The following is a 12282-nucleotide window of genomic DNA, read 5'->3' as shown; positions in this document are numbered from 1 at the left end:
AAAGGAAATGTTTTATCCAGGCTGTGGCTGATCATATAACACCACTTCCAAAAAAGAAACATGCAACAATAAGAGGGAGGAAAACAAAATCTCTGTTCTCAGGACATCCTCTCTCTTTTGGCAGAATCTCTATTAGGTTATGTTTATCTTTCAGGGTAAAGCAATAAATTTTAAGTTTCTAACCAAGCTGAAGGATGTTGGCTTAGCATTTAGGACACCTTGAATTGAAGCAAATGCTGCAAATGTATCAATATATTTATAAGTATATACGTGTGTGTGTGTGTATATATGTATGTCAGGTATCATTTTAGCTCTTATATCCTCTCCTCCTCCATTATACTCCAGTGAACTCACTACCAAGTGTAATGTGTACTCTTTCTTGCCCTTCACTGTGTGGATCAGTGAGCAGTAAATTGTTTAACAATTGAGAAATAATTTTCTCAAAAATGTTTTGAGTAAAACAAGTGTCAAACTTATCTACGTTATTAGCATTAGTAGTAAGTTTTACATGCATGGTGACATCATGGGAGGAGTGACAGACTCCAGGCATGGTAGGACCAGGCAGTTTACCCTGTTTACAATTACAGACATAAGAAGAAAAAGAAAACTTGGTTCATGTGGTGCCATCTCATTTCATAGTTAAATGTAGTTTATAGTTCTGCAATGTATTTTTCTGTAGTCTTTAATTTGGTAAAAAAAGCTGTAATAAGATCTAATAGCTAAATGGTGAAACTGCATTTATTTAGATGAAGAAAAAATGATGAACAATAACAATAACTGAGCATTAAAAAAAATAATTCAGGGATAGTGTAGGTTCTGCATCACATATCATTACCGTAAGATTTGAGCTTTTTTAGCAGCTAATCTATTCCTGAAGCTATGGCTGTTAGACAGGACTAACTGAACAAAACTTGATGGTTTATGATGTTATGATACCCATATTAACACACCAGCATTAAAATCTCTTGACTTTTATATCTGATTCAGTGAAGTGCCTAATCTTTGAGCGACTGAATCTTCACTATTGTGTGTGGGAGGAGATATGCATGGTAAAATTCTCATTGTCTTTAAATTTCTCACAATAGTTCCATTTTATTTCTCTGAATGTCCCAAATTCTCGGTGTTGGTGTTCATGTCCCTGTTGAAGTGTGCCATCACCTCTACTGCTGTGTCATACATCTTTAAATCTTGCTGCTCAATCAAATTTTATTTCTCTTTTCTGATACCTCTGTATGAGCATCCTTTAAATTCATTAACAGATTGCTAGAAGGAAAGCTATTAAAGAAACTCCTAATCATATTTTGAACAAGGCTGCTGTGCTGGGGGTGGCCCTGCAGATGAAGCTTGGATCTGCTTGTGAAGAAACCAACTATTGCAAACAGCAGATCCAGGTGGTTTTGCTATTAATTTCTCTGCAAGGCTGCTGTCAGTGCTACTGTCTGTGGTTTATGTCCACACAGCCCTGAGGTTTCTATGAAGAACAACTTTGGCTGCAGATTTATTGTAGAGAGCAGCTCTGTGAGTGCAGTGGAGGACAGAGACTGGTGCCTCAGAGCCTTCCCCCTCCCCTGCTACTTTTTCACAGCCATGTCAGCATCACCGTTGTCCCTCCTGCTGCATATGGAGGCTGCATTGCTCATTGCTACCAGAAATATGTTTGTTTGCTTTTACAGAGCTTGTTCTTATCTCATAAAGAGTTGGACCAAAACATTGGAGATGTCCACACAGAATCAGTGATGGAAAAACAGTTCCATTTCCTTTCCCTGCAGCTTTCACCTTCAGATAGCAGTCTTCGCACAGATACAGGCAAATATGCCTGCAATTGTGAGGTTTTTAAGACTGTTGTGGTCCAGAAGAAGTAAACAGACTGTTCACTAATGCCAGGCACAGCATATCCCCAGCAGTTCAGGCTCTTAGTGGCTGCTAAGCATTGCAGTACATATGCATAAATAAGATAGTCATGGTGATTTCTAGGCTAAGTTACCTTGAAATTACTGTTCTGCAAACATAAATAAGTCCCTGGCTGTGGTGGTTTTATTTCAGTATAGATTTGTGTTGGGATTCATGCACCTGATCCTGCTGACCACCTGCTTTTCCACAGTCTAGGGTGGTGAACGCCACCTAAAGGCTTATTTAAGTTTCAATCCATGAAGATAATGACTTGAATTCAAGAGTAAAAGTTTTGAAATTTGTTTTGAAGTTAAAGGTAAAAACTCTTTAAATCTTCTCTGCTCTTTCCAACTTCTCAATGTTGGCTAAAAGCTTTCTGTAAGGCATGGTGGTTCCTATAAGCTTTTGCTTCTTAGGATGATTGTGGTGGCAAGAAGCAAAACCCATTGTAAAACTAGGCATTAGACATTTTTAATCAATTTTTATCTTGCACTAGATTTCAGATACTGTAAGAGAGCTGGTGGAAATTGTCTGAGTTTTAGCACTTTATCGGTAGTTTTTATAACTATCCGAGATGATAGTGGTAAGTGAAAATTGGAGATTTCTGTACAAATTATGCTGGCAAATTTACATGGGATTCATTTTTATAAGCTATGAAAATTTGGCTGTTGATTGCCTTAGGCTCAGTAGAAGATCCCCTTCCTTGCTGCAGAGGTGCCACTGAATCTAGGATAAATGTACAGGCAGGTGACATTCAGACAGGGAGTTGTTCTCTTTAATGGAAATCTTGTTGCTTTGGCATCTTGGCTTCACTGGGTTCACTTCAAAGTGGGGTGGGACTCATCTAGTTTAGCAATTAGTCATCTTGTACAGAACCATTTGAGTCTAAGGCACTTACCCTGGGCTCAACAGGAGGTTGATGTTAAATATCTTTATGATGAAGCTTACATGACCACTCTTAAATGTTTGTTCTCAATGGGATGATGCCTTCTAGATATCTCTTCTCAGTCTCTGACTACAAAGGGACCCTGATCTCAGATATACCCAGTTAATTTTTGGGAACCTAAATCAGGGCTAATGAATCCCAACATAAAGCACCATCTCAGTGGGCAAAGGCCATTAGACTCATGGGATTTGATGCCAGATGCCAGTGGCGTTGCAAGGGTTGCAGTAAAGCATAATGGGTCAGATCAATCAAACATTTTACAAGTTTCTGACTCTTCCCATGGAAAGCAAAACCCATCTTCCCCAGTCCTTCTTGCAAGAAAACAAATTCTAATGTTCAGTGCTCCCTGTGGGAGAGCACTAATGGTTCAGCCTAATGGTTGATGTATTTTCCAGCCTAATTGCTGCCTAAACCATTGTGTTGTTGAAAACCTAAGAGCAGATTCTGACACCTTTAATATATCAACCAGTGCCTATTTTCATAAGTAATTCTGCTACATGAAAAGTTTTAGGAACCTCATCTATTAAGATAGGTATTTGCTCACATAAGAGAGAAACTTTGGAAAAAAGAGTCCTCCTGGACACTTAGACACAATATTTATCTCTCCAAATACAATGCAAGCACTAGATATCACTTTTCACAATGTAAGTTACATAAAAATAAAGTTATTAAGCAAATTACATAAAACTAAAAGTCTGTGGTTTACAAACCACCTCTTTTTCCATTCAAAGCTGCGTAATATCTTTATACTAAGTATGTTTGCCTATTAATTGCAACTAATGGGGAAAAAGAACACTTCAAAAAGAGTTTAGGTACTTTATTCAGCCAGCATCTCCTTTGTTTCTCTTTCTTTGAAGTGATTGATAGTGGAAATTCGTGAGTTCTATCCTCCTGTATAAATCTGCTTTTACAAAGTGGCTTTTTTGTGCGGTGGGAAACCGAGGTATCTGCAAAAGCAGCTGGAACCAGAAGGAGGAGTCAGTGTCATACCATTTGTCAGAATTTTGTGGGCCACTACTAGCCAGAAGAACACATCATAAGAGCTTTTTATTCCTCTAATAACTTTAATCCTTTGTGATGAATGATCTTATGCTGCAAATTAATAACCTAGTTCATGTTCTATGACAACATGTTCCAGTTATCTTAGAGAACTGTGCTCCAATAATTATGTGTAAGGCCCAAGTCTAGCTGTTCTTACATCTTCCACATCTCATCTACAGTGCAAGCATTTCAAGAACTTTGCATGAGAAATATAAATTATCACTGAAATAAAATATGAATCAAAACCTAATTGTTTATGTTGCTGCTTGTCTCACTGCTATGTTTCTAATCAGACCTTGACTTTGTTTGAAGGCACTGGTTTGCAGATGAAAAAAAATTGCTCAACAAGGAGATTATTGAATAGCACATGACTTAGCCATTCATCTGATTAGCCCACTGATAGGAATCATAAGACATTTTAATAAAGCATAGTCATAAGAAATTTTCAATATGACCTCATATTTCCTAGAAATTGTATATTTCTCTCTTGCTCTAACAGTAGGGCTTACTGTTTGTTCAAGGTAAAAAATAATCAAATGTGAATTTAAAGAAGACAGACATCCAGTTTTGGTTTCTGTATCGGGTGAATGATTTCCTTCTTGCTGCAACTGCTAGTGCATGAAAACCAGATGGTGTTGACCCCACAAGTGGGTTCAGTGCAGTTTCCATTGAATGAAACTGCATGGTCTAGAAGCTCAGTAATCAGAATTCTTTAGTCCTCAGTTCAGTCTTAAATTTGACAGCACAATTTCCATCAGGTAAAAACTCCACAGGTAACCTTCCTAGGGTCAGAGGCAGACTGGCAATCTTCTTGTCTTCCTAACCTACTGAAAATTACACACATTGAGAAAATAAGGCTAGAAACAGGTTTCCATTGAATGTAGTCTATTTTCATAGCAACTTTTCCTAGCTATGGAAGCACATGTTTTAATACAAGAGTTGTCTTGCTTAGACACTGCTGTTGTCATGAGATGTTTCAGGAATTTGTAATTCTTTTTTAGATCACAGCTCACAAGTAGACAACAATGGAAATTCTATTTTCTCACTTCAAGAAAAATTCTTTGTAATTTATTTCCATTCTTGGAAATGGTTTTTCAAAGCTCCTGTGAAAACCACATATGTATATATTAACAAAGCTACAGCTGATCACACCCTGACATCAGGTGTGTTAATTTTTACACTGTTAGTAGTACAAAATTATGTTTGTAAATGTCCATGTTTGAATATAACAATGTATTGTTAGCCTAAAAGCATACTGTAAATAACTTCCCAGAAAAAAAAAAAATCAAAACAAACAAAAACACCAACAACTTTGAATTTGGCAAATAAAACCATAGGGCTTCTGAACAGATCTTGTATGAAATATCTCTTCCCAGATCTTTCCACTGGAGCAATACAACTCTTCATATTGCTACTACTGTGCTATTTCTTAGAACACTTACCATGTTTGTAAGGCTATAAATTCAGCCTTCTTACCTCTGTGTTTTAGCTTGCAAGTAAAAATAAATTTGTAATGACTCTAATGCCTGGTATGGCTCCAGAGGTTGATTATGATACTCTTGATTATTAGCACTTGCATGACAATACACAGGATCTTCTCCATGCATGAGCAGATGAATTGTGTTAGATGTTTCCCACAAAATATCATAGTATCAAGGAGCTTCCTATCTAGCATGTTATTTTTTTGTAATTCCCATTTAAGGTCCTAACATACACCAAAACCTTTGGTACTGTCTACAGATTTAGAAATCTGGCAGCTTAATAGGACTGTACACTGAAGATCAAGCTTATCATAGAGTTATTAAATTTCCTTGGATGTTTACTTTAAAACTCTTTTTTAATACAAAAAAAAAAAAAAAGACAGGATTTGCATTTTCATAAAAATGATTCTAGCATGGTATTTACCATTGTTGAGACAAAGAGTAGCTTTCCAGAGACTTCCTCCAGAGTCCAGAGACCAGAGACAGAAAATGAAGTCCCACCTTCAGTGATGTTCTCTTAGAAAATGTGCTGTGTGAAATATTGACCTAAATTGGAAGCAGTGATTTTTACAAGGTGTTGTTTTTTTCCCCTCCTACTTTCTACATCACAGGTCAGGAAAGATTTGGAAACATGACCAGGGTATATTACAGAGAGGCCATGGGGGCTTTTATTGTCTTTGATGTTACAAGACCTGCAACATTTGAAGCAGTGACAAAATGGAAAGAGGATTTGGACTCTAAGCTGGTTCTTCCAAATGGCAAACCTGTGCCGACAGTCCTCTTAGCAAACAAATGCGACCAGGGAATAGATGTTCTTATGAACAATGGCATCAAGATGGATCAGTTCTGCAAAGAGAATGGATTCGTGGGCTGGTTTGAAACATCAGCCAAGGTAATGTTTTGATTTCATTTAAAATGTTTCTCCAAGTACAGAGAAATAGGTTTCTAAAATAGTTCACTTGGTCAAAAGGTGTACTTTGCAAAGCTCCTCTCTTGGTGGAATTAATGAAAGGTGAATTTGTAAATGAATGCTTTTCTATTTATTTTAGGCCTTTCATTGCAAAGCAAATAATATACAACATTCTGAAATGCAGTTGCTCTAATATGATAGGCCAGCAGTAAAGTATATAACTGGTCAACAGCGTAGTGTACAATAGCCCAGGGAAAAAGATGACTTTTGGCAAGGCACAAAAGCTAAATCTTCTGAATGATATGAGAATAGTTCTCATAATTCTTAACTGTGTATATTATCTCTAAATATTTATATAACCACTTTTCCTGAGAAATGCTGATTGGAGTCAATAGCTTTATTGTGTTAAATCCCAGAAAAAAAGTCAATCTGTCGTAGCACTTGTACAATGCTTGCTGTTACAAGCTCTCACTCTCAAAAGCCTTTTCAAAAAACAAACATATCTGGTGCAGAAGGAAAGATCAGTGGTCAAATTGCTGAATGAGCTCCTCTGAGATTTAGTTCCAAGTTTAGAATGGCAGCTGTCCATAGAAGATGTGAAGAGTCAGGGAATTATTACAAGGCAAACTACGATTATTTTTATAAAGTTTACATATTCTGGCCCTTTCCTGTATTTTTACGTGTCAAAATGTCTTTCAGGCCACAAATAACATGAAATACCTGGTTGTGAGTATTTGAGGTCCAGTTTACCTGTGATGTGTAACGTTGCACATGCCTGTTTTCTTCAGAATTAATTTTTCTTCATTTTTGACATGTCTGTGAGTCTACACTTCCTGGGGAAAAGAACTAATTCACTGAAAACTGAGGGCAAAACCACCACAAAAATCATGTGGAGAGAAATGAATAGCAAATTGTTTTTAAATGCCCGCATCCAAAAGACTTTCAAAGAGAATGAGAGAGAACAGGATGGACCACTGTTTAAAGGATACTGAGCCATAGTTTCGTTATTCTAGGTTTGGATTAGCCAAGTCATGCAGCTGGTCACCACTCTTCGGTCTATGAGACTCCTGTCCACCCATTAAAAAGAACAGCCACATTCATGGTGCCAAAGGCCATTGCAGATCATGACAAAGAACAAACAAGTCAAATGTCACAAGCAATTTCAAAGGGTACAGAGAGGTTTTACTGTGGTGATGGAGCCAGTCTTGGGCAGAACTATGGGAGTTTAAAGGACATGTAAAGTTTAAAAAAGTCACAACAGAGGAAAAGTTTTCCAAGTTTTCCTAAGCCACACAGAATTAAGATTTTGAATTATTTTAAACAAAGGAAATATCTAGATTCTTCTTACTTTATCTGGCTCAAAAACCCAAGCAGTCCTCAGGTAACCAGTACAATTATGCAGGAATAGGAAGAAATCTGGCTGTGACAAGAGTTGTCTTCAAAAGCTGCTGTAAAGGGAGCAGTGAGAGTTGAGGACACACAGCTCTATTACCACGCTGTTCTTTTCTCTTAGACATAGGCTAAGAACTGTTATTCTGCAATACCCACACCTGATTTCTACCTAAAATTGGAGGCTCCTGTCTTTAAAATGATGCAAATAAGAGAAATTCCACTAAAGACAGTAGAATCACAACATTTAGGCTAAGTTAGATCAGAATAATTTCCCCAATTGTTCTAAGTTCTGAACTAAAACCTACACATTTTTTTTTTCTAACAAAAGTTATTGTTACTGCTATTTTAAAATACTGGAAGTTACATGTACCTGGTATTCTTTCAGCCTAGAGCATGTTAAATAATTGAACTCAGATCTGGGAAAAACAAAAAACTAGCTACACTTGCTATAGAGAATAGAAACTCTTTTCTGAAGCCAAATAACACTGACAGAGAAATCATATTGCAGCTAGCAGTTTTAGCAGTTCAAATAAGTAATAACTCTTTTTTTGTGGTATCCTGGAATAATTTGATCTCCAGAGGTTTTCTGGAGACGTGCTTAGAAACATTACAGCCTTCAGAACAAACAATGTTATTTATGCATTTTGGAAAAGCAAAGGTGATTACTTATAAAAATATGTCTTTTAGTTCTGGTTGCTTTGCAGAAAGTAGTATGCTGGATACTTATCTACCATGTTTCAAGCTGTCAATGACTTGAAATTTTTGTCTGTAGCACTGGAAGATTACACCAGAAAACATCACCATATTTCCTGGCGCTGTTTTTCTCAAGTTAACCACTTCAGTATAAAACATTTGAGCCACCTAATGCATTCTCATGTATTAGTTTTGATTCTTAAATTAATCTAAAAAAAATACTCAGCCTGTTCAAATCTTCGTCTCACTACAAAGAAAGAATTTGTTCTGCTAGATTGCCATGTAAGAAGGGCCTTGCTGGGCAACAATGCAGTATAGTCACAAGTTAGCCATAGTGCTATAGTGCTAGTCTCATAGAAAGCCTGGTCTCTTTATAAATATGTATTTCATTTGCTCATGTTGATTGCAGTCTGAAAGTTACATTGCCAGTTAGTCACAAAATAGCCCATAATAGTAAATTCTTCAATAAATTTCATGACCACAACTATTGTGAAAGATGCTTTTCTTTAAAGGAAGGAAATTTCTTCCTCCTGTTACACATTTAATTATTCAGCATGTGGCCAGAGTAGCTGAGAGCTCCACTGAAATTTCCAAGCCTTTGAACTGTTTTCACCACCGGTCCTAGTTCAAAGAGACAAGCTTTTGACTTGGATTAGAAAAGCAGCAATTTCAAACTTATTATCACTTTATAATGAAAATAGAACTGCACCAAAACAGACAGGTCCGGCAAAACTAAATGTGCTTTAAAATACCTGCTTCAGAAATAACTTGCAATATCTTACAACTGACCACAGCTGTGCTGTCGTTATGTTCCTGTTTTCCCTGCTTTAATTCTGCTGTCAGAATGAGGTGAAAAGGCACACAGGTTTTGTCCAAATTGCCTGGAAGGGCTGGTAGCTGTCCTTTTCAGATCCTTACCAAACTAGGTTAAGCACACAGCTCCTTGGCTGCTGAGCATCATGGTCTGGAGACAGAATGAGCACTGAGTCCCTGGGTTATTTTGACATATTCAATTTGGAGCAGGAAAAAGTTACAGAATCTTTCCTCCTCGGAAATGTGGATAATAATGTGCTCTTTCTCCACCTTTTGTCTGACAGTCCACAGTGTGTCATAATGCCAAAATGCTGGACTGGGAATCAGGAGTTTTCTGCCACCCATCTACTGGGTGATCCTCAGAAAATCAGTTTCTCCTCTGATCCAGCCGCTTCTTCTACAAAGCAAGGACAGCAGTTCTGCTCAGCTTACCAGAGAGCTCTGTGAACAAACCAAGCTCTACTAGCCCTTGTTTAAATCACAGACTCTGCAGTTCTTCTGACTGGACAATTATTACCAAAGTTGAAAAATAAAATCTATATGGTAGCCTTGTAAAGGAAAAGGACTTGTGGTTTCAATTTCCATAAAGACAAATGAGGTTTGGACATGTATTTGAATTAGGCTGACATGCTACAGCTAATCTGCTGATCTGGTAACTAAAACCAAAGCAATCCATATGAGTCTGCCAGACCCAGGTAGGGATGTATGTCTCCCTACATTGTCTTTTGAATTAACTCAAAAAAAAGTCTAACCAATCTCTACTGCACAGAGCCTTAGAAAACATTTCAGTTTCTACTGTAAACCAAGAAATGAAGCTGACACTTAAGGTAGAAGCTTTCAGTTCAGAAAGTACAGTCACTGCGCAGAATCCTCTGCAGAGATTGCTTCCTGGAACTAAAAGAGAAGTGATTGATCCAGATTATCCTACAGGCATCAGGGCTGTCCTATAGCTCTTTGGATCACTTCTATGAAATACACTATTTAGTGCTGACCAAAAGCTGGAAATTCATAGAATCACAAAGTTCTCGAGGTTGGAAAGTCATTTAGTCAATTTTTTTTTTCAGAATACTGAACCACCTATAAAAATTCAATCACAGAAATTACCTTGTTCTTGCTACTGCAGACACAGCAGTTTACATCCATGAATTTTATGTTTTGCACCCAAATGGCTTTTAACTTGTATGCAATACAGCACAACATCTCAATAAGGCTCTGCTGGCAGTGGTTTCCAAGGGAGCTCTGCTAAGGGAGCATAAAGAGTCATTCCTTCAGATTGCTTGTTCCATGAGAAGTTAAAACATCTTGCAAGTAATTTTCCTGCTCCTGGTTATAGTGAATCATAGAAATAAAATATGGAAACTGCATGATTCTCACTAGGTTCCTATCTAATACCTGAATATTTCAGAAATTGTAAATGTTTACTTAGGGGAATTAAATTTCCTTCAACTCCAATAGTAGAGTCTAAGGTCATGTCTCTGAGCGTTACTAGCTTAGACTTCTCCAAGTGCCCACGTTAGGTAGCTATGCCTACATACACATTGTTCTTCATCCTGACTTTCAGGTAGGATTCATAAGCATCAAATTCACTCAGAAAAAGAAACTACACAAATGTAGAAAGGGAGCAGTTTTATACCAGAAAATAACCAGAAAAACATAAGATATCTGCCTGGTAAAAAAAGAAAAGTTTCATCTGGGAGTGAGGCAGGCCCATAAAAATACCAAATGCTTTTTTTCTTCTGTAAAGAGCTAAAAGGTAGGCTAGTCTGAGGGGATCTATTTAATATATTAAAATGGAATACACTAAATGTTAATGTTCTACATCTGCATTAGGGATGACAGATAAGGGGGAAGGCAGTCCAGAATGCAAAGAAACTTGCTGAGCTTGTGTACTGCTTTGAGACATGTTCACTAAAGTATTTCTTTTCCCTTCAGTTGATTTTTGCATTACAAGACTACAACATTATTTCCCACAGCAATAGGTTCAAAGGTTTTATATAATGCAACTCTACTTCTCTGCACTGAGTTACTATCCTTTCCATAGAACTACCCTTTGAAAAGATACATGTGAAGGAGATTGATCTATAAAACAAACTGTAATTTCATTTCTTTTCCAATGTTCCTTTCTGGCTTTCAGAGGCTGCTCAGAGTTACTGTCTTTGCCTTGCTTTATTTGGTAATAGAATAAAGAGTAGCAGGAACTGATTTTCACTTTCACATTCCTTCTTGATGGGGTCGAGCGAAAGACCGACTCAAGTAGTCAGACATCATCACAAGAGCTGGGTTCAGGTCCTTGCTCTGACAGACATTGGCAGGTCAATGCAGGGTAAGTCACTTAGGGCTGGGTTCACAACTTAAGTCTTGCATCACTGACTGGTGGTGTCTTTTAGGTGCTAGGGCTTACTGAGGCACAAAAATCACAGAAAGGGGTTAGACAGCTCAGGGGACAGGGAAAGGGAATATACCCATGAAAGAGATTAAAAAAAAAAACAAAAACAAAAACAAAAAACCATGCTAATTCAGGATGTCAATGTGAGAAGCAGAGCCAAGGCAGAAAGAAAGGGCTGATAGCAACAAAGGCATGGTAGTATGGGTAAGAACCCTCACATTTTTGGTCCTGCAGTAAAAACTCCCCCATAAGCCTGTGGAAAGAAGGGTGTTGCATTCCTACTGTATCGTAAGGAGACTTCAAACTATGCCATCTCCTACTTCCCAACTAGCCACCATGTTCTGGACCAGGTTTCTGGGGCTCTGCTTTTTCTCCCTTTGATAAACGGGCATACTACAAAAAGATGCTGTGTAGATAAACACATCAAAGATGCAATGCTGAGTAGCAGAAGCCTTAAAAGTAGTGTAGGTAGACAGACCTTTCCCCATGTCTGGAGAACTCTGAAGGTAGAAGTGACCTCAGAGGAGGCTGGGAAACAAGCTACAGCACTACAGATGTATCTAGTATCATGTCAAGAGCTCTAGAGCCCCCAAGCATCCTGATGTTCAGAAGTGACTCCACAAAGGAGACAGAGTAGGCCTCTCAGTATGACCTAAAGAATTTCCTCAAAACCTGAAAGTTAGTGGGGAAAAAGGAGAGGAGAGAGAAGAGGAGAGGAAGGGGGAAGGGG

At 37.8% G+C, this 12282-nt stretch overlaps 1 protein-coding gene across 1 annotated transcript in view; it reads left to right on the top strand.

Moving 5' to 3' along the window:
- RAB38 (RAB38, member RAS oncogene family) overlaps window positions 1–12282 on the top strand; it is an 18516-nt gene that overhangs the window by 2144 nt on the left and 4090 nt on the right. The window contains exon 2 of the mRNA XM_008946546.1: window positions 5970–6250. Coding sequence (XP_008944794.1) covers window positions 5970–6250 — 281 coding nt within the window. The remainder of the gene's footprint in view (window positions 1–5969; window positions 6251–12282) is intronic.

Source organism: Merops nubicus, unplaced genomic scaffold, assembly GCF_000691845.1.
Source record: "Merops nubicus isolate BGI_N331 unplaced genomic scaffold, ASM69184v1 scaffold20568, whole genome shotgun sequence".
Lineage (NCBI taxonomy): Eukaryota > Metazoa > Chordata > Aves > Coraciiformes > Meropidae > Merops > Merops nubicus.
Note: the sequence above shows the minus strand (reverse complement) of the source record. Positions and strands in the feature narration are given on the sequence as shown.